The 23,300-nt window shown below is 37.2% G+C and overlaps 1 protein-coding gene and 1 long non-coding RNA gene across 3 annotated transcripts; one reads left to right on the top strand and one right to left on the bottom strand.

Moving 5' to 3' along the window:
* Positions 1–59: 59 nt before the first annotated feature.
* On the top strand, positions 60–12,558 carry LOC148185588 (uncharacterized). Its single transcript, XR_015775714.1, has 2 exons — positions 60–442; positions 11,896–12,558. It is a non-coding gene; the product is annotated as an uncharacterized LOC148185588 (long non-coding RNA).
* A 5,405-nt stretch (positions 12,559–17,963) lies between these two features.
* On the bottom strand, positions 17,964–22,885 carry LOC121962051 (BPTF-associated chromatin complex component 1). Of its 2 annotated transcripts, none has more exons than XM_042512239.2 (5): positions 22,541–22,885; positions 21,610–21,704; positions 21,286–21,530; positions 20,399–20,506; positions 17,964–20,016 (listed from the first exon to the last, which is right to left on the bottom strand). In XM_042512239.2, the coding sequence occupies exons 1-5, from the start codon at positions 22,559–22,561 to the stop codon at positions 19,952–19,954; spliced, it is 534 nt and encodes a 177-aa protein (XP_042368173.1). In that variant the 5' UTR covers positions 22,562–22,885; the 3' UTR covers positions 17,964–19,951. The 2 variants fall into 2 exon arrangements, with proteins under 2 accessions (XP_042368173.1, XP_042368174.1); XM_042512240.2 differs by having other exon boundaries at positions 21,286–21,512.
* Between the last annotated feature and the right edge of the window lie 415 nt (positions 22,886–23,300).

Below are 23,300 nucleotides of genomic sequence, written 5' to 3'. Positions count from 1 at the left end.
CACTGCCCTCCTCTTCTCAGACCGGTTAGAAAATTCAAAACACAACCGCCTCGCTCAAACTCCCGTCCTGCACCGCGGCCCAGAAAAGCCTGTGACGGTTATTTTAATTTCACATAAAAAATAAATAAAAATCACAGGAGCGATATTATTCGAAACTAACCACGGGGGTCGATTGTGCTGGTCGCTAGGCACATTTTGGTACCGGCGAAATATTGCTGCGCGCGCGTTTGAATTTCTATTTATTTTTTGTGTGTGTGTGACGGCTGTGTGGGGAGCTCGAGGAGCAGAGCAGTTGGCGCCACTTTCAAATCCTCCACTGACACAGAATGAGAGTCCGGCTTCAAATACATTTACACCCCACTTAATTTCTCTTTTCCATAATTACTGTAAAACGAGGATTACCTTAACACCATTTCGCTTTTGGACATGTTTTCATCAAACGGTAAGCAATTATCTCATTAAATATTTAGTGTGTCTTTTTATTTTATTTTATGTGAAATACATAGTTTGTGTTGTTTTTATGAACACATGGTTAAATAATACTCCCTACATTTTGACTTGTAGTTTTAGGGAAAGAAAGTGAGGTGCTTCTGAGTGAATTTGGTGTTACTGGACGGCGACGCCATTGTGTAAGCTTCTGCTTAGTGAGCTATAATGAAGTGTAAAACAAAGGCTGTGTCGCATTTACAAACAGCTTCACTGGGCTTTTTTTTTTTGTCGGACAGCTGCGTCTTTATCCTGTTCCACATTGAGGCAGCTCACTTAAAAAAATCCTCCACCGTTTCAAACGGGCTAACATTAACATGGGAGGAATTGTTTTATATTTCTGTACAAAAGAGTTTAAGGAAATAACTGAGTAAGTTGAGGAAGCGGACACTCCCCCAGTCACAGCCCCCTCCCCAAAGACCCCAGCCCACTCCGGTTGTTCGACTAAATACGCCACGAATTTTCACTTTAACCGTCCAAAAACGAAAACAGCCAGTTTTTAAAATAAGACTGAACCAGTTAAACTAGTTTAATCCAGTTTAGTTTGTGAAGAAAAAAGAGCTCGAGCGAACTCGTCGCGTTAAGCAGGAAAACTGACTCAGCAGTTTCCCGAGGGCTCGCCCTGTCTGTCAACCTGCCATTACAATGTAACACTCAGCAACGTTTTTCAGCTCGTTAGCCACAATGTTACAGGTGCAGTTAACTTAATATAACTCAATAATCCTGCTCATAATGTATCTAACTACCCTCTAAGCGTCTTTATTGTTTTTAATCACCAATTATAACGTTAAAAATAAATTTTGACACAGCAGTTTGTCCTACACTAACAAAAAATATTCATAAATGACTTTAAAATAAATAAATCCAAACGTACAAACACGCTTGAATATGTTATGAGCCATATAATGATCAGTTCTGGTCCAATGTATGTAATCTTCCAGCAAAATGTACACCAGTTTAACCTGACTATGACTTAAATTACACACTGTATAATAGTGGCATGTCTAAATATGTACATGGTCCATTTTATATAAAAATGAATAAATAAATAAACCTGTCCAGTTACAGCAGGCAGTTCTTAGAGTAAAACAGACAGACAGTCAAATTGTTACCATATGGATTAAATAAGAAACTAGTGGTGTGATATGTGCATGTTTAAGAAGTCCCCTTAACACTGCTAAGCAATATTTTAGTTAAGACTGATTGTTAGTATTAAATATGCAAGTCTCAATTGTGGATAAACTGTGCAAATACAGCCATCTCACCCCAACATTTAAGTCAAGTGTAGATAATCATGTAAAATTTCCTCCTGTCTGTCTTGAAATTGTTTAAAATATACAAGGTTTTAATGTTTGAACCCCCTTTTTGTTAATTATTTATTGAGATGAAAAGAGGAAGTCACGAAGGCAACTGAAGCTCTTCTTATTATAAGGAAATGTTTCTCTGAGAATGTCCTCTTATTCTGAGATAAATGCAGTTTAATGTTACTAAAACTGGTGTTCACATAAAGTAAAGTGGGATATATTTTAATAGGGCTGCACCTATTGATTATCTTAACAACCAGTTATTATGTTTATGACATATGTAATAGATTTTGTCAGTAAAAAGTATTACTAGTAACATGTTACAATAGCCAGAAGTGACATCTTGCTTACTTAGTCTGAGCAACAATCCAAAATCCTTAAAAATGTAATTTGAATCGAGATCAATCAGAAAAAAAAACCCCAAAGTCTTCACATTTGAAAAACTGTGCTGGTAGTAAGTGTATGGATTTTTTTCTGTGCATTTTCAAAATTGCCATACATCAGTTTCTTCTCAACCATCTTGATGTCTATATATTTCTGTGCTAAATATGTCAAATTCAAAGAGGTGATGAAGAGTAGGCTAAAAAATGAATTAACAAAAGGACTGCTTGAGAGGAAGATGTGTCTGCACTGAATATGAGACTGAAGAGTGCAGAGAGTGAAATTTAGTATTCAAGTAGTCACTGAAACACTCGGCCCCTTCCAAAATATCAAATAGCCTTTTTACATTACATAAAGACATATTTATCAACCTAAATGGTAGTTAAACAGTCTACCCACAGGTTAGGATAGCATAACTTTACATTATAGTACAAACTAAGGTACATGTGTGTTTTATTTAAAGGTAGAAATCTACTGAGTAGTGTGGGGTTAAACTGGGCACAGTTTTCATCATCAATTAATATGACAATTATTTTTGGATTAGTCATGCGGTCAATAAAATGTCAGAAAATGATGAAAAATTCTCCTCCCAGTGTCCCAGAACCCAAGGTGATGTGTTCATATTGCTTGTTTTGTCCGATCAACAGTCAAAACACTCTAATTTATTTAGATTACAGTGATAAAACAGAGAAAAGAAGTAAATCCTCACATACGAACACTTACTCCATGCCACAAAAATTAGATAAGGATAACATTTCAATCAGACTTGGATCTTTATGTCAAAATGTTTGAAAAGGTGGCTAAAAATGACTTTTGCCTCCACTGCACTTTTCTGATAGCCTTGCAACTACGTGATGTGCATATTATTACTCTCCTTTAATTTGATTTTTGGCAATTATTTAATAGATCAACTTGAATATGGTTAAATAAATACATTTTAGATTATTAGAGTAGTTTAAACTTAAATGCTACACAAAGCTAAAGCTGTGGATTGATACTGAAATTCTTTGTTGTTTGCTTGACTTTTAATACAAATATCCAAAATTGCCCCTTTTTCGATGACTTACCATGCTGAGTAAACACCTGTCCTACCGAAACTTTTTTCTTTTTCACTTGCGCCCAACTTCTCAGCTGCAACAGTCTTTTAACACACACAGACATTACTTAATAAAACTAAAGAATAAAAATTAACAAAACTTTGACTTAAATCAGAATATCGTGTGAGAATTTGACCAGGGTATTCAGTTTGAACTTTTAGGATACAGTTTGTGATGAGAACCAATTTATGGTCAAAATTCTGGGGCTGCTGAAAAAGTTTTAAGGTTAATTTTGATAAATCATACGTAATACGACAGTTTTCATACCTTGCCGGACATTATCATCACCCTGCAGTGATTGGATTGTCTTATTGTGGTGCCTGCTGGTCATTGTTACACACTGTGTGAGTGTGATGATTTCTAGTGAATCAAATGAGGGTGAAATTAGAGTGCTGTGTGTTTCGGGGCCTCCCTGGAAGTTTCACTGTTAAAATGAGCAAAAATTGACATTTCAGTCCCTTTCGTGTGTATTTGAGGATTTTTCATAAGTCAGAATTCAACCAACACAGTGAGAGTGAGCCTTTTTTTTAATGTGCACTTTTCTTTTTCTGCGTGTGTGTGTGTGTGTGTGTGTGTGTATGCATTCACGCGTTCACAGAAAGAGGGTGGGCAGGGCCTCCGTGTCCTCCTGGTAAAGTAGTGTCGTTTGAGAGCAGCACTTTCAAGCAATCTGAAGGCCGGCCTCCTTCCCGCCGACTCCCATCTCATGACCAAATTACACAAGAAAATACAGGAGAGTGAGGCAAAGACTGAGCTCAGACATCAGAGCAGTTCACAGCATATTTCTGCATTAATATCAGTCCACCTGTATCCCTGCTTGGCCCTCTCTTCCTCTGTCTCGTGTGTGAAAGTCGGCCTGTTGCACTCCTTTCCCTTCACGACGTTGCTGTGGTTTCTGGTTTTTATTTTGCAACTTTCCCCGCTAAAGCAGACTTCTCAAAGCATATGAAAGCGCAGAGAGCTTCCTCTCAGAGCCACACTTTCTTCATTTTATTTTCCTCCCTCTCCTCCCTCCCTGTCTGCTCGCTCTTTTTCTCTCCGTCTGACAGCCGAGCAGCTTGGCAGGCGTTCAGCTCAGCGCTCGGCGCAGCACAGCAGCCCCTCTCGCCTCCCACAAATTAATTTTTTACTCCCAAACGGTAGCTCCGTGGGACCCCTCCTTTCACACCTGTCTCACACACACCCGCAGGGTCTTGCCCATTTTTTTCCAGATTTTTCGGCGCCCCCGAAAATGTTGATTTGTATTGTAGAAAGTGATGGCCAGGGAAAAAGGCTGCAGCCCTGTAGGTTTTTATGCCTACTGAGCCTCCTCACTGTGTCAGTGTGCGGAGCTGGGGCTCCAGCGAGGCAGCAGGCAGCACTGAGGAGGACTGGGACACACACACTCACATAGCTAGGAGGTGAAGATGTGAAGGGCCAGGAAGGAAGGATGAGAGGGGGGGACACTCAGGTTTTGGGGGGCCAATTTTTGGGACTGGGACCAGAACACCCCCACCCAACCCCCCCCGACACCCCCCCTCTTACTAGGAACAGAAGCAGGAGCAACCAGAAACCCCTAACAGGCCTTTTTTCTGCTCTCTCCCTGTCACTATAGTAGACTGGGTATATTCCCATTGATATGTGTTTGTATGGAGCATGTGTGTGTGTGCTGTAGTGACGTTTTTAGGCCTGCCGATTTTTCCTGTTTTCGTTTTTATTTGAATATCTCTGTCATCCTGTGGCCTAGATGTGTGCGAGCATTTGTGTGAGCATGTGTATTTTTTATTATTTTATTTTTTTATTATTTTTTGAGTTATAAGTGAGGTTCGTGTCACTGGCCTTTTGGTAAGAGCATCCACACCAACTGAGTGGAGAGTGAGAGACTTGTGTTGAGATAAGTAGCATTGTTAGTGCTAGTTAGGGCTAGTTAGTGCTTCCATCACTTGGTTTTATGATCTGAGCAGCAGACGGTAAGTGAATCTTTTTTTTTCTCTCTCTCTCTCTCTGAAGCGTTTAAAATGGCCTCTGTTGCTGTGAATAGAGAGAGCAGCAGGCCACAGAGGGGAGCTTTTCTCAGCTCTGCGTTGCTTCTTTCTCCTTCTTCCTTTCCCTCCACCACAATTTTACTTGGGCTCTTTTTTCCTTCTCTCCCTCACCCCCCTCCTCTGCCTACCTCTCTCGCTCTCTCTTGCTGTTTCATGTTTTTTTTTTTTTCCCCCTTCTTTGAATGAGGCTGGAAGTTTGGGTCTGAATCTAATGCTCGTGTCTTGCTGCTGAGATGACCTCTTGTTTCAAATGCAGTCACCTTCCATCAGCAGAGCTGTCTCTGATTGACTGTGTGGCCGTATGGCTCTGTGAGGCTTCACGTGAGCAGTCTGGAGGCTCAGCATGACTTACACTGCTTTTTCCACTCCATCACGTCCCTTATTGTCTTAAATGTTGACCCCACCTTTTGTATTTCTATTCTTAAATGTGTATTTAATTTTCTAATATTTAATTTAAGGAAGAGCATTTGGTGTATATGAGTTTTTTTGCCACTTAAACTTTTCCAAATGTAAAAATCTTAAGTACATGTAGACGGGTGTGGTGCTCACAGGCCATGATCCCCTCCTTTTTGCTGCCCTCAAACTTTATTTGAGCTTAACAGTTAGAAAATGAGCACAAATCTTGTTTTGCAGTTGCATTGTGTGTGTAATGTAAACTGTATGTATTGTATTTTAGCATGGAAACAGTGGTAAATTAATTAATTAATAAATAATCTTAAACAAATATGATAATTTAGGCAAAAATGACAAAAATGTTCATGTTCCAGCGTCTCAAATGTGAGAGTTGACTGTAAATGTCACTGTAAACTGACAAATGTTCAGGTGTCGACTGATGTTTGTGTAAAATCGACTTTTAAAAACACCACTGTGGGTTTTGGGAACTCGGATTGGGCATTTCTTATATTTTTCTGACATTTTAGAGCTCTAACAGTTAATGAATTAACCAAGAAAAACATGTGCAGATTAATTGATAAGAAAAAAAAAGTTAGTTTCAACTAATTAAAGTACAACTCAAAGTTTACACTTACATCCCAGTAGTTTGTGTAGTTTGATGCAGAAATAATATAGTCATGAAAAAATTGTTGAACAATAGAAAATATATTGTTAATATTTTTGATAATCAATCATTAGTTGATGTCATTTTTCATGTAAAAATGCCAAACATATCTTTTCGTTTTGACTTTCAGCCAAAACATACATTTAAAGACATATACTCAGATTCTGAAAATTGTGGTGTGTGTGTGTATGTGTGTGTGTGTGTGTGTGTGTGTGTGTATGTATGTATATATATATATATATATATATATATATACGTACACATAACAAAGCATGTTAATACAAAGGTGTCTCTTTAAAAATCAGATTTTTGTGGCTAGATTTATGATAGTGCTGCATTTATATATATTTTTTTATTATTGTAATGAACTGACTTCATAAGTCAAGTGCCAGAATAGCCCGAAACAGACTCAGTCCTGTATTCATAAACAATTTGTCATTTGTTTTTCCAGAAAATGTTGTATACTTACATTATATATCAATATAGTCACACAATATACACTTTAAAGACAAGAGTTTATTTCTCTTGTTTACACATCTATGAACCAGAGCTGAACAGATTCCACTTTGATGACAATGTAATCATAAATTAACTACTAATATTAAGTGCTGTCACTTAGTGCGTGTGTCATTGTTCCTATTAGAACCCTCTTGCAGTTGTTTTTGGTGAAACAGCTTCATAGTTCAGTCATGGCTCAGGTCTGGTTTGTTCTGGTTATGTGGCATTAATATGGCTGCTCAGGCTCATGGAATCACTTTGCCTCACAACTAATAACAACACTCGTAAAATCTGACATGTTTATGGGCTCTTTTTTTGTTTTGTTGATTGTGATAATTTAATTTTGACATAAATTGGTATCAGTGTGCCCAGTTTTGCTGCTTTTCTCCGTTTTCATATCATGTTAATTGAACAATTTATGCAATTTAAAGACCTGACTGTGGACACATAAATTCTTGACATTTTATGGAGTAAATGATGAATCAGTTAATAAAATAGTAATTAGGCTGTATAAACCAATACATTAATAGTTAGTTGCAGCTGTAGCTCTCTGTGATAACATTGTGTTTAGCAGTGTAAAAAGAAGATATGCATCTTTTAAAACAATTATTAATTTTAGCATGTTCTCAAATCAAATACACAACAAAAGCAGGTTAGAATTTTTTTAAAATCATTTTTTTAGCTAAATCTTAGTTTGTTTGTTTTTTTTAATTCTGTCCCATGACTGAGCTTCATCTTACTTCAGCCTGCTGTGGAAATTCGGGATGAAAAACTTGTAAAGTGAAAAAAGTTGTGATGGCACGCCTTAAAACTGGACCAAAAAAACAATCATATTTAATCCTACTGTATGAGGCATGAGTCTGGGTTATTTCCCAAAGGCCACATCAGCAACACATGACCTGCCAACTCATCTCTCCCTTCCCCAGTGTTTTAGTGAGACCCTCTGCAGGTAAGATGCTGCTCAGCTCATCACACCCTCCCTCCTGATCTTTGCTCCCATAGCTACAAATCTACATCTGATCCACTTTGATTCTTTTTAAATTGCAATATATTTTGATGTTCTTTAGCAAGCTAATGTGTGTTATATTTTATCAGCAGCCAGTGAAATTCTGCTCTCTGTAGGACTCTTGTATAGGCAGTGGACACTGACATTAATTGCATATGAGAATTTAGACACAACTCAGTGTCTGGAAGTGACACTGAGAGTAGATTGAAAAATCAAACCTAGTTTTCCTAAATTAAAAAAAAATACAGACAATTTCACTAATAAATTTCTGCTTAAAATTTGTACCGTTTTATTTAAGGAATCATCAGTATCTTTGCACTAGTATCATGAGTCACTGACACTCGACTTGCAAATTCTTACAAGCTGGTCTGTGTTAACTAGTCCAAAAATCTCATCGTGTGTAGATTATATAAAAAGAACAAGAGTGTTAAAAATTTAGATGAGATGTTAGGATTTATTTTTTTGCAGTTTTTAAATATAACATATCATCATGTATAGACACATAAGCTTCTGTAGCAATTTCTGACTGTTTCTGCTATATTTTCCTGCTTTTCCTGTGTTTCATCCTGGTGATTTTCACAGTGACTTTTTCCCCTCTGTCCTCTGGTTTAATCACAGGCAGAGTGCTGTCATGTGCCAGACTCAGAAACATTTAATTTTTACAGATTTCCATCGTACTTCATTTGTTTTGTTTTCAGTGTAAATACCAATGTCTTAAGAAAAGTAGCAAGAATTTTGTGATGTGTGAAATGGGCCTGAAATAATACATAAGCAGGTTAATCTCCACTTAGAAGTTTCTTGCTCACTAATACACCATGAGGAAGAAACAAGAAAAAGGGGAAAGAAGTTGAAAATATATAATTCCATGATTGTGAAAAAAAAATCCAGTTTATTTCTTATTTTTGATCATAAATGCAGATTTGTATCCATTTTTCTACAGTAATTGTTAAAGCAGATCAGCAGTGTGTTTCATGCACTGTTCACTTCCAGTCCTTCCTCTTTTTTCTTCCTCTTCCTCCATTTTGTTTGTGTTAGATTTCCCTTTCAAATGACACAGAACACTCGCAAACCACTGTGTGTGTTCATTTCAGTCTTTACATTAATTGTCATTTATTACAGATTTTTTACATTTTTTTATGTTTACAAATTTAGCTGAAGTGAGCAACAGGAAGAGAACCCTTTTTAAGCACTGTGCAGCTATTATGCATCTTATATGTCTAAATTAAAATATTAAGGCATGCTTTATGAAAATGAAACAGTTTAGTGGTTAATAGGTTGCCAAATTAATATGAGAAAAAATGTTAGACAGAAAAATGGGGCGAAAGAAAGAAATGCATAACCCATGAATTTCCTTATTAGGTCTTTGGTGTTAAACTGGTGTGTTTTCCCCCCCGAGTGTGTGCTGTAGATGTGATGGTGTCAGTGTCCAGGGTGCACTCTAGCAGCACATCATGTTTTGCAGATATGTGCTGAATCACTCCAAATCATTATGTGCTGCCACCGTGAGCCCTGGGATTCCCAACAAACACACTGGGAACAGCTCCCACACAGACCTGACACAACCGCAGTAACTCCACTTGCTGCTTCTTGTCGTCTTAAAGGTCAGAAGGTGGACATGTCCTCTGTCCACGAGTTTTCTGCTTGGTGTAGCAGCAGTGTCCATCTGCATCTCTGTGTCCTCTGACATACTAGCTCACTGTAGCAGCAGGACTCTTTGGGTTTTGTCCAAATTCTGTGTGACAAGTTATGTTCAAAAGAAAAACATAACAGAAAAAAGCTTGTAGTTTTTACTCTGGTATTGTATTTGCACCACTAATTATTATCTTTTTTTTTAAACAATAATGATTGCTTATTCAGAGAGTGTGTTTCATTTTTTAAGGTATGTAATAGGAATGGGACTATATACAATTTTATTAAGGATCACAAAAAAACTATAATATCCAATAAGTTGATAGGGGTGTATTTTGTAAATTAAGTGTCAAGCTGCACCCAAAAAGATAGCTGGGCAACCAACAATAATAGAGACTGCAAAAACAGGCTGCATACACATCAGCCTCAAATAAACACAAAAGATCTTAATTAAGCATTGGCATATTCAGTATTTTAAAATTGTTTGTTTTTCACAAAAAGGTTGTTCAATAAAAATATGTGTGTTATACCTGTGAAGCATACATATATTTGTTTCTCAATAAAATCTGAGGTAAAGTGATTCCGGTGTGTTTTAGTGCCATATTAAGAGTTTTAATCATAATTTGATGATTATCAAAATATCATGAATCCCAGTTATTTTAGCCACTATAATAGTATGTTATCCCTGTGTGTCACCGAGTGTAAAAACTGTGGAAAAACTAGTCAACCTGCCTGACAATTGAACTGGATGTGTGAAAATTCTTGAAATAGTGTATTGGAAACATAAAACTGTGACTGAGTGGCTGATTTTGTCACTTGCTGTAAAAAAGTGAGGAAGATTAAATGAGATACTGACTGAATGACTTGTTAGGGTTGGCATTTTTCAGAGAGTGTAAAAAAAAAAACCAAAAAAAGAAAACAGTGTAAAACCAAAAGAATTGGTTGCATTTATAAAAGTGGTTTAGGTGGTTTAATCATTGACTAGAGTAAAATGTTGAAACCCCAGCAGACAGTTTCCTTCTCATTAACAGCCAGCTGCTCCCCCATAAACCAAATTCACTTTTGTGAAGTCAACTATATTTAGGGAATAGGTAACAAAATGAAGCAAGGTCAAGTTTATTTAAAGAAATGTGTACAGCATGAGCTGCATGTTGGGAATGATAGCAGAGGCTGCCAGGGGTCGTCTGGTGAGAAAAACAGATAATGTGGAAATGTGTGTGAATAGATTCATAAATTAATAAACTGAGAGCACAGTTCACATGAAGAAGGGTTCCTACAGTTTAAAGAAAGTTAGATTAAATACTTTCAAATACTTCTTTTCAATGTCACTCAGAACGAAATTACAATAACCAAAACAAAAAAAAAAACAAAAAACATGAACCACCATCAATTACTTGTGGTAAGGGACAATTTTGTCCAAATCTACTGCAAAACATGACTTTGTGATATTGTGTGATTTCTGTTTCTTACTCTGCATGTGGAATCCCACTGTTTTGATTCAAATTGTGCCGAGTTTAAAAAACTTTTTGCATAAAATACATCGAGCCTCGAATGCATTGCCTTGGACTGTTTTATCCATGCTGCAAAATCTTGATATAAAAACATTATTGTTGAATTTGCACTTCCTCATGTCGTCTAGGGTACAGTGTCAGCTAGGCAGCAAACTGGCAAAATAAAATTAGAGTTTATGGTTCTACTATACTGATCTGTGCAACATTAGTGAGAGAAGCATTCACTAAATTATTTTTAAAAAGTTACAAATTAAATAAAGATTCTACATTTAAAAAGAATTCATAAAATCCTACTTCACGTCCTAGCATTTTTGATACTAAGACATTTTAATCCCAACTGTTTTTAGATAAATGAATTCAATGTGTTTTAATCATCTAAAGGAACCCTGTTAAGATTTAAAATGCAACTGAAACATTTAAAAAGCATAGTAATATAATGCAATATTTACAGTATTTAATTGTCACACCTGCTAAATGGGAGCACAGACTAATAACTGATGTTATTATAATATTATTGAAAATAATTAAAATAATATAATATCCCATTTTTCAATAAACAGATCGGAAGAAAAAGTAAAGTCTCAAATACCTCCTCTGGCCTGAACCTTTTCCTCCCACACAAATGATGCTTTCACAGTGTAATTTATGCTCTGATTGGCTTGTGGTCACATTATTATATGTAGCGGCAGGTTTTATACAACAGTTTTTCTGAGGCTGATAAATTTAGAGTTAATCTGTTGCACTGTGATGCAACTTCTCCAACTTGGGTGCAGATGAAACAGTTCTCTGTAAGTCCTGATAATAACTAGAAACCACAGTGACCCCAAATAACTGCAAAAACATGCTGAACAACTTGCAGTAAATTCTCATTTGTTTTCTTTGTTGTTTGTTTTGTCCAGCAGGTGGCCGTGTCCCAGCCGTCCTGCAGGACGTTGACCACCACAGCGTTACCATGAGTGGACTTTCTCTAAATGTCAGTCATCACGAGAGGATTTAGAAATGTACCCAGAGTCATATTTAAACTCCATCTAATTACACATGGTGAGTAACATTTCTACAGAAACAGACAGTTTTCACTAAAATAAAATAAAAACAAATTAATTATCCAGATTTAAAAGGGAAAAACTGCTATTCTAAAGTCAAAATGCACTTTATGCATCTTTGGATTTGTCTTTGTATTTCTGAATAAATTGATCTTTCAGTGGAGCCTGTGGCTGACACTGTTCACACACAGAGCAGTTGCACACTAATTGCATTTCTAATTGAATTTCTCTAAAAGAGCGTGATGCTTGGTGTATCAGGCCGTAGCAGCACATCATTACTGGTAGTTCTTCTCTGTGCATTGCCAGTATGATATGTGCTGCTCCTGTCAGACACACACTCCTCTTCATCATCGTCTTCCAACACACAAGATGACATATTTGTACTTTTTTTTCTAGTAACACATCTGTACACTGTAATTTATTAAATATCAGTCTTTCACAGCTAACAGAGATATGTTTGGATACTAACTGTTACACTATTAATAAAAACAAAACAAAAAAAACAGCGTTTAAAAAGCAAAACTTCTGCTCCTTCATGTTTTATACACTTTCTTTGTACTAAACCCATACAGGTACATGAAACAGAGCCACCAGCTGCCCAAACCACATTCTCTAGAAGATTACTTTTTACTAATTTTGAAAGAGGAAGCACCTGAAATGGTTTCTTTTATTAAAATATGGTTACGCTCAAAGAAACAGACAACAGATTAAAAATAGGACTGAAAATCAACTAAAAGGAATTATCTTACTGAACCAAGGAGGAGATGACTTACAAAATAAGCAAAGAATATAAAGAAAAAGACAAACACAAGCAACTGTTTTATTAAATCACATGTACATCTATTACAGTCCCTTCGTCCTAAAGAGCTTCTGTTTAACTACAGCGGTCCACTTCAACTTTATTGTGTGTGTGCATATTTAAAAAACGAATAACCTATACTATACATTCCTGCTGACTTGTTTCCAAAGCACAGTATTTTAGACTTTCCTATATGATTTTCCACAAAGTCACTGGGTTAACTTAATATAAGTACAAGATGAATAATGCAGTGAGCATGATGTTGCCATTAACGGTATTAAACAAAAATCAAATCAAGGTCTGCTTCTTAGCTTTACCAGGTCTTTAAACTGCATCTCAAGGTCTTTACCAATTTACTCAGTTATCATGGAGCTCTACGGCAAAAAAATAAAAGCAGATATGATGACAGTCAACCAAGCCCTTCTTTCATACTGTACTGATATAAAAATCCAATCAGAAAATATAAAACAGCATGCTTTGAAATGAGCTCGGCAGTAATGTCTAATATACGTGACGTGGTTCAACGCTACTATAGGCAAAAACAGCCAACACTTTGCAGTATATTTTATGTACAACACTGACAGAGGAAAAATCACTAACTATGTTATTTCAGCCTCTACTTATTACGTTTTAGATGCAAGTCTGCAATAAATATGGGTTTGGTATTATTGCTGTTGGATAAGAACCGGAGAGATTGTAAATTTCAGAAAGATGATTGCTATCATGATATGGAACTTGTGTTTCCAAAAAAATATTTATGAACATTATAGTTATTATACATGGTTATCCCCTAAGTAAAGAAACTAACAGTAATAGTAATGCTAAACATTTTAAGACCTTTCAGCAGAATTTAGGAGCAAATAAACATAATAACCTGTTAGTTTTAGAGATGTTGGTAGATTTATTTGCTAGCTGTTTCTCGTCGCCTTTAGTCTTTATGTTAAGCTAACTGCCTCTGCACATCCAGCACAGACAATATTGACATGAGGTGGGTTTCCATTAGTGGGTTGCGCAAAACTTGAGCAATATTTTCAAAAACAAAACTGCAAAAAGACTGCGTTTTCATTGAGTGATGTTATGCGATATGCGTTTTTCTTTCACAATGTTCTGTGACTTCTCCTCTTGCAATAACATTCCAAGAAGCTTGACGATGAATGTTCAAAACATTAGCAGGTTTATTTCTGTTACAGCCTCCGCACTAGCCGTCATTATTTCCAATCCAAGGCGACATAGGCGGGTTATGGAGTGATAACAGAAAGGCGAGCCCCTTTATACTGTATGTGGGATTTCTGGGAGCTGATATTACACCAGTTCACAGGGGAATTGTGGATTCCAAATTTCTGTATGATCTGCACTACTTTTAAAGATATATGTGATGAACTAACAGCTCTTGTAGCTCCTGCTGCATCATGAGGGACACAGTTCCTACTGACAAGCACATAGCCATAGCATCATGTGACATAGAAAAGACAAAAGTGTTTCCATTGCAGTTTTGCAAAATGTATTTTATATTCACTATTTCAATGTGCACACATTGAGGGTTAATGGAAACCCGCCTATTGATCTTCTCATCTGACTCCCACATAGAAAGCAAAAAAGCCTATTTCCCTAAAGTATTTTTGAAATCAGTGGTTGACTTTTCTTACATTTGAGCATGAAAGAAAAAAAAAGTCAAGGTCCACTTACTAGCTTTTTAACCTGAGCATGCCCCACAACTCCCAGTCTTAATCTGCATTTGAAGTTTGCTGATGGCGTCTCCGTGACAACTAGGCAAACTTCATAAACTGATGAAGATTAAAGGGATGTGGTTGAAAGCTAAGAAGAAATCAAGTAGACCTTGAGTTAGGGGCATCTTTGGTCAATTTTTCATTATTATAACTTAAACATAAACATCGAAATGACTCTTCTACAATTACTGTAAACATAAATATGTTTCTGGGTCTTAACCTTAAAAACCTGAGCAAACTGATTTGATTTCTTTCAAAAACATGGGGACAAGGCATTGAGCAACTTAAGAAGGCCAAGGCCTAAAAATTAGCAAGAAAATTGTTTTTTAAAAAAAGTTACAAGAAAATCACCTGAAAATAGACAGCAACAAAAAAAAACAAACATTTTTTTCAATTTTCCCTATTTTTTAATTCCTCCCTAATTTTCACTGTATTTTTCTTATCACCTTTTAATAATTTTTTGCATTCTGTGGGACACTTTTTGCCAAGTTGCTCACTGCATTTACCCCCATGTTTTTGAGAAAAATCAATTTGCTCAGGTTTCAAAGGGTTAAATAGCTTGTGAAAGTCATCTGAACAGCACAAAAAAAACTGATGTCAATCCAGGTTTCATAGGGTTAAAATGTATATGCTACATTAATCAAAAAAAGAGAATATTATCAAGAAACCAAATTTTAAAAATGATTAGCAACTAAAACTAAAGTTTCGCCTTAACTGGAATAAGATGAGTAGAGTGTATGATCTGACGCTCTGTGTTCTTGCAACCTTTAACACACTTTTACTGGCAAGTTCAGAGGAAGGAAGGAATTTAGACAATTCACATGGAAAATATACTTGAAGCAATCACTCAGACATGAGTCCAACATGTCTTTTGTTATAAAAACTCTAATAACCACTCCACTGTTTAAACTAAACTAAGGCTTGTGTTAACACCTGCAAATACAGTCAGCAGCAAAATATGGCCGATTTGAACATGAAATAAAATGACAAAATTACTTGGGATGAGAGAAACAAAAGTAAATTGCGATTCTCTCTTGAAAGATTATGTCTCGATGAAGAAAAGTAGTTATCAACATTACGATTGCTGCCCCCCCCCAAAAAAAATGTTTGTAATGACAGGCTGTACCTTTCTTATAGCTGAACCAAATGGATAGTGAAATGTAAACGTGTGCGTAGTGTTTACTTTCTTAACTTGGCTAGTTCTTGAGTTTTGGTGAGGATAGCTGAGTGCTAGCAACCACAGATGGATACAATCCGACTGGCTTCAGAGGGAGAAAAATGATATTATTCATAGAAATCAAGAATTTTAACACAGCAGGATGATTATTGATAATTTTACAGTCGCATAGTAGCTGTTTGAATTTGACATTGAGTTGTGAGGTGCCTAAAGATTCCCACCTCTGCTGTTTACACTGTTGAGACAAATATGTGCTGTCTGACTGCTTTCCTTTAGCCGTACTGCTGCATCTGGGTAAGGGAGCGTTTTATAGTTGGTGCGGCCAAGTTTCTCTGCTGCATTGTGTTTGTTTTCCTGGCTTCTCTTTAAAGAAAACACAGGAAGTGTGAATGTTCAGTCTGTCTTTTAGGATTTTCTGGACTTTCCTACAAAAGCAAAAGTCAATGAGGAGGAGGAGAGGAGAGGAAATAATCTGAAATTAAACGTATTGCTGTTAAAAAAATTAATACATTTTTAAACACATTTCTGATCGTGCCAACAAGCAGGCCCCTGCAGGGGTGGTCAAAGGATAAGGATAACCCGGGGCCAAAGCCCAGAGGGCCCCATACAGAGGTCTGTGTTTGACCCTTAAAATTTACATAATTTAATTACTGACTAATTTCACTGATGATACAAGTTATATGTATTTAACATATGTGAAAGGAAGCAAATAAAACTTGCTGTATAGGGCCCAGTTTTAAAGAGTGAATTTTCTGATACTTGGAAAATTTTGGAGAGGGAAAAAGTAGCATTGGTATTTTTCAAAATGATGTATTTGTATATTCATAAGTAATTAGGGCCCGAGTACGAACCGCGTGAGGACCCTCTTGGAATGCAAGGAATTATTATTTTTCTGCCAAATGAATCGCATTTTTGGAGGTCTGAACATGCTCAAAAACTCATGAAACTTGATACGCATGTCCGTCCTGGCAAAAAACTTTCATATATTGTTGGCTTTGGAGATGGGTGTGGCGAAATGACTCCACAGCACCCCCTAACGTTTAGCCCCAATGGCCAGTTTCACCTACAATTATGAAATTCGGTACACTTATGTATCATACCTAGACACACAATAAGCCTCTTGGACCCACCCTCCAAACCGAATGGGAAGGTGGTCTTTTTTAATTTTGTGATCACTTTTGGCGATTTCGAGCCTCGTTCTTTTGCGAACTTGTCCTAGAGGATTAATCCAGTCACCTTCAAATTTGGTGTGTCAAACCTTAAGTGGTGATGGAAGTTAGTTAAGGTCCGCGCAAAGTTTTTATGGTTTTCCCGTGGCACGGTGTAGAATTTTACCGCCTGAAACTTTATAGGTTTGATAAGGGTCTGGCCCTGAACACATCTGTGTGACAATATTTACTATCCATAATAGCGCCACCTAGTGGTCACTGGAAATGATTTTTTAAAATATTTTTACAAACTTGTCCTACACAATTAAACCAATACAGTTTAAATTCTGTCTGTATGATCTTAAGACCTTCCAGATTGAAAGTTATCAAAGGTCCATGCAAAACTTTTACCGTTTGTCTGTGGCTTAGCATTGAATACTGATGTTTCTCCGTAGAGGGTGAAATTATTATAACTTTACTGTACATGCTCAAATGTTTTCCAAACTTGGTATGGGGGACAGCAGTCCAGCCCTTAGCAGGTGTATATGCTAATTTTTTGTCAGCGTGCTAACATGTCTCAACAGGACCCCATACAATATTTCGATGATGCAGCAATCTCACTGCGTTTCACCTGCATGTATGAAATCTGGTACACGTATCTATCGTCCAAATGTACAAAAAAGCCTCTTGGGCCCACCCCCCTTGACCCAACAGGAAGTCGGCCATTTTGAATTTTGTACTCACTTTTGGCGCTTTCCACCTCTTGTAGTATTGCGAACTCGTCCTACAGTATTAATCCGATCGACTTCAAATTTGCTGTGTCCAAACCTTAGTGATGAAAAGTTCTGAGATCAAAGATCTGTGCAAAACTTTTGCGGTTTTCCCATGGCTTAGTGTAGAATTTTGATGTTTCACCATAAAAGAGGAAATTGCTGTAACTTTAATGTACATTGTCCGATCAGCCTGAAACTTCATAGGTCTGATGAGGGTCCCGTCCTGAACACATCTGTCTGACAATATTCACTAGTCGTAATAGCGCCACCTACTGGCAATAGGAAGTAAGCCTTGCAAGACACTTATGTTAATTTACATGAAAATTTAATGGTTTGGATTATGTGAAGTATCTCACTTTAGTGTCCAAACTCTCTGCATGCATTATCCGACTTTCACAGAAATGAACAACTGCTTTAGCTGGAGTTCACCAGAACCCCGACATACGTGGGAGTGCGAGGGCCCTTTCATTACTGCTTGCAGCTTTAATTGAGGTTTGGAATTCATGAGGTTGAGACTTTGATCCTTATCCATGGCAGGTGAATTTTTAAGTCAGTTGTCCCATAAACCATGAGATTGCAGGTTCAAGTTGAAGTTCAACAGAACGTTGAAAACATGCAAAGTGTCAGGAGGTTTGTATTAGTAGGTAAATCTGGCGGTTAGAGTGCCTAAAGTTGATGGATCAAGTCTTATCTGGGACAGGTGATTTCTGAAGACTGAACACAAAGCCAAAGGGAACGTCCAATACATGAAGTTGGGTTGAGAGATAGGACGGTGGGGGAAGACAAGTAGAAAGTAAGGGACTGAAATAGGAAAGTCAGGAACATAGCATGAGGCAGCCTAGTGCGAGTCTGGAAAGATGAAAGAAGGGGATACATTCCTTAGGTCTTGAACAACATGAAGCAGTCCTAGAATGAAGGAAGTCCGGTACATCATCAATGACGTACCTTGCAATGAACACTTAACACTCCTGAATTTTCATATACTGAATACTGAATTTTCGACAGACGCCACTGCCGATTCTAAATTTTCAACGCCATATGACCCTTATATCAGCAAAGCAGACGGATATACCAGCTGATATTTTATTTTTATTTATGCCAAAAAATATCATTTGGCTGTAGATTCATACAGTTTAGACACTGACTGCGATATTGCAGAACAAATAAAGGCACGTAAAGTTGAGTGATACTGTTACTGATACTGTTTTGGCTGATGAATCAGGTGAAGTTGTCCAGAAACAGGTAAAACCAGTATCGGCAGATGCGTCTGTCGATATCCAGGTATATCGGTAAAGAAATGTCAAAGTAAAATCTGAGGTCATTTAGAAACTGTGATGTCATAAAATAATTTGTCCATTAGAGAGTACTGACATGTTTTAATATTCAAGTGTACGGTATTTTGTTTGTTTGTGACACAATTGTCTCCTTGTCTTGTATATGTAGTTATTAGCCAATTCTGGCATTATTCATTACATTTCAGCCATGAATTTTGCATAACCGCTTAGCTTGCGAGGCTTGAACTGCCAACCTAGGAGACTCCAACCGGCCGTCTTTTCCCCTGAGCCACACTTTGTATTAAATTGAACGTAAAAAAATTCATAAAGAAAAAAGTTACAAGAAAATTACTTAGAAACATGCAAAAATAAGAGTTAAAAAACCCCAAATGACCTTAGAAAATAAAAACATTTTTTTAAAATGACTTGTTTGAAATAGTTTATTTTATTTTTTTTCTGTGACATAAATGTAAATCTAAAATGATCATTTTATAAACAGAGATTTCAGGACATTTTCCCTGATTTTGTTGGTCATTTTCTTATAGTCCTTTGTTTTTCAAAATAATTTTTTAGGTAATTATCTTGTCACTTTATACTAATTTCTTGCAATTTTCTTGCATTTTTTTCTTTTTGTTTTGAAATAACTCACTTGACATGTGCTTTGAGGGAAAAAAAAGATGATTGGAGCTACAACACTGTTGTTACAGACTCCCTCTTTGTCACTACCGTGCTAATGGTCACCAGCTTGTTTAAAATTACCTGTGTTGGTTTCGGAGATAAAGGTTGGGGGGGTGAGGGGCCAAATTTGGAAAAATTTTGTCCGCCTCGTCCGGCGTCTCCAAGAGGTGGGATGTGTTGAATTGAAAACGAGTCCTGCGTGACACAACACAATACTGAATACTACTATATTTACTCTAATGTGGTACGTCAGCATCTCCTGGTTTTAAGTTTTTATCCATTTGGGTCCTTTTTTTTGTTCAAAATTTCCATCTTTTCAAGTCCAAACGAAGTGACAGGTCAACGAGAGAGCAGAGGAAGGTCACCGGGATTCATGATGAGGCTCGAGTCCAGGTTCAAGTTATCTGTCGAGACACAAAACAACATTTGAACAGCTCCATTAAAGAACAGAAGTCTAGGGTATTTCTAAACGTGTATTAGTATCAACTAATTCCATGAAAAAAATCAACTCAGGATGCCAATAAAACATCTTTTTTAAAAACACCTCACTTTTTTCTCTTTCTTTTTTTAAGGCTAAGTAAGGAAATAGAGCATTTGGTGGGAACTACTTTTAGTGGCGAATTAATTCAAATAGGTGCCCTAGTGAGTATTTGGTGCAGCAGGATGGATTTCCAGCTTCACAGTAAATCATTGGTCTATGTGTAATGAATTATATGTTATGTTGTAGCCAATGTTAACACAGCGTTAGAATTAAACAAACACACAGTACTGGTGTTCCTTCTTCACCTTGATCAAAGTTGTTGAGTTTTTTGGAGTTGGATCCTTCACCCAGTCCCTCGATGTCCACGAGATCGCTGTTGACATCTGAGTCGTTAAGAGCACTGAGGGTCACGTCTACACACACAGACACACACACACACACACACACACACACACACACACACACAAGGGAGGAAAATTTGCATTTTTTAAAAACCACCACAGAAAAGTGAAAATTAAATAATATATATTAATTACAGTTGAAGGCTTTTGAAAAAAAAGAAACTTGTGATGTATGGTTGTAGAGTCATACCATACATTTCTATCCTCATGAGTAAGTTAATATTCTTATGCATTAACCCTTTGAAACTTGAGAAAATTGGTCTTTCAAAAACACGGGAATAAGGCAATGAGCAGAAAATTTGTTTAAAAAGAAATATATATTTTTTATAGCTTTATAAAAATAATTTTCTAAATTGGCTAATGTCTTGCAATTAGCCTTTTTCCCTTTTTTGAAAGAAATCATACCAATTTACTTAGGGTTCAAAGGTTCGAATACTTGTGTGAAAGTAGCACATAAAAAAATTAAATTGCATGTCTGACATGAGACTGGATAAATGAGACTTAAATTGTACTGCACCAGTTGCATTAGAGTTTGTAAACAGATGTTTTAACATAATTTTGCTGTTACTAAACATGGATCCCATTTAATTCAATTCAACAAGAATTTTCTCAGTTTATGGATTGTTCGTTTTTCATCAAGGCCTGGAAAAAAACGAGTGTTTTCATCGCAAATTCAACAACACGGGGTGAGTGCCTGATGAACAAATAATAATTTTGTGAAATGTTCCTTTAATTATCAGGTCCCATGAAAAAGTGACTGCAATATTGATGACTGAGATGTTCTGACTCACCTGCAGTCTTCTGTTTTTTCAGGGTGGGCTGGCTGGAGGGGGAACCCTGTAGTCCTGACGCCACCACAACCTGAGCTGTGGGCACGGAGATGACGGTTGGAGTGCCCTGCGTTGCCATGGCGACAGTAGCGATGGTTTTCTTGACGACCTTCTTTGGCCCGTCAGAGGGGTTGGGCAGAGCTCCGTCTTCATACAGTTTCCTCTTCACTGTGCTCTTCGTCTGACCACTGGAGGGAGGATGGGAACTAAACTGGTTTTAGTATTTACACCAAGTGAACAGTAAATATATCTGTGTATGTGTGTGTGTGTGTGTGTGTGTGTTACCCTGCAGGGCTGGCGTCTGCTACTGGGTGAAGCTGCATGGTGAGCTCTCCTAGTTTGGTGAAGGCAGCTCCAGCAGCAGAGAAGATCTCCCCAACCTGTGGAACACACATTTAGCATTGAAACTGGACTCCTAGTGACAATCTGAGTGAGTTTCACTCAAATTTCTTAAATATCGGCAGATAATTTTAAGACTGGAAATTTTGTTCCATGTAGACGACACAATAAGAATCACTGTTTTGAGCTGTTTATATAGTCATAGAGAACGAGCAAACCATGCTGCGCTGCCATGTGTACACCTGAATGGACAAACACTGTCTCTAGATAGGGCCAATGGTGTTTTTGCATCAGCCACCGTACTAAGCAGCCCCTTCATGATGAGCGACCTCCTCATCTTAAATTATCAGAGAAAAAATGTAAGCACACTTTAGTAGGTGCTAACAGGCCTTTTCCAATATGCCAAACAGCAAATTCTAACCGGGATATGCAATCAGCACCAACTGTCAATAAATCCCCCTAAATCTTACACAGTGGACCGATTAATCAGAAAAGGTCCAAATGTAGGAATCTGTAAATTTTATTGTATTGCCATCTATTAAGTATAATTGCAGTTGTGTTCATTGGCTCCAGACCAAAACAGGAGAAACATGTGGACAGAGTGTAAACATAGTTCTGTGCATGCAGTCTATAAAAAAAATCTGTATGGAAATTATGACTGCACACACATTAAAAGTGAAAACCTTAAAGTATGGGATTTCTCTGAATCATTCTCTCAGTGTCCTTACATAAACTAATAATTGCTCCCGCGAGCAGCAGCGGGAGAGGCGCTCGTGCGTTTGTGTACGTAAAATTACTATGGAGGTAGTAGGAGCAAACTACGGCGGGGAACTAGCTCTACTACGTCCTCAGTGATTGGTGTGTAAAACAGACTTACTTTAGTGGAGGCTGAGGTCATGTTGCCGCTCTGTGGTACCACAGACTGTTTATAGTCTGAGCGGACTGCACAGTGATGCCTGCAAGTGGACGGAGCAGCTGCTAAGATGCTAATAGCGTAGCTAGGTAGGTTAGCATTTGGCGCTTGTCGTGCTGTGGCAGAGGAGCTGGATATCTGCTATTCCTTCGCTTTTAGTGTTGGTACCTGGAGAAGTCCAACATTTCAATACACCGTTGCATAGTGCTGTTAAAGTTTTATCTGCGGGGATTTACGTTTCCTCTGGAGACAAATGGGTCACACAGTGAACACAACACAATGCAAGTGCTGCGTTTAATGTCTCCTCGGAATCTCGGAACGCTGTGGTTCTGATTTTACAACACAACAGCACAACATACGTTTCTGTACCAGCACAAAGACATACCTTTGAACCTTTCAAAAACTGAGAAAGTGGGGTTTTTTCATTGTTTTGGTGGGTTTTTTTTGTTTTTTTCAAAAAACATTTGGAGAAAGCAAAAAGCAACTTGACAAGACATGGCCCAAAACTAAGCAAAAAAAAAAAAGAAAACTAGTAAAAAAAAACACACACACACACGCACACACACACACACACACGCACACACACACACAATAAAAAGACCTAAAAATGCTGAAAAAAACAGATTTTCTATATTTTATTGTCTATTTTTTCTGTAACAATTTTAAATATGAATATATATATATGTTTATATATGGCACGTTTTCCCATTTGTTGGGGTATTTC

This window comes from Plectropomus leopardus, chromosome 23 (genome assembly GCF_026936395.1).
Source record: "Plectropomus leopardus strain MGB_pleo_1.0 chromosome 23, ASM2693639v1, whole genome shotgun sequence".
Taxonomy (NCBI): domain Eukaryota; kingdom Metazoa; phylum Chordata; class Actinopteri; order Perciformes; family Serranidae; genus Plectropomus; species Plectropomus leopardus.
This window is presented reverse-complemented; position numbering and strand designations above follow the sequence as displayed.

Excerpts from the sequence above, each read along its gene's own strand:
- LOC121962051 (XM_042512239.2), bottom strand. The coding sequence starts at position 22,561 with ATGACCTCAGCCTCCACTAAA. Across the intron at positions 21,705-22,540 it reads TGACCTCAGCCTCCACTAAA|GTTGGGGAGATCTTCTCTGC; the intron begins GTAAGTCTGTTT and ends TGTGTTCCACAG. Across the intron at positions 20,507-21,285 it reads GAAAAAACAGAAGACTGCAG|ACGTGACCCTCAGTGCTCTT; the intron begins GTGAGTCAGAAC and ends CTGTGTGTGTAG.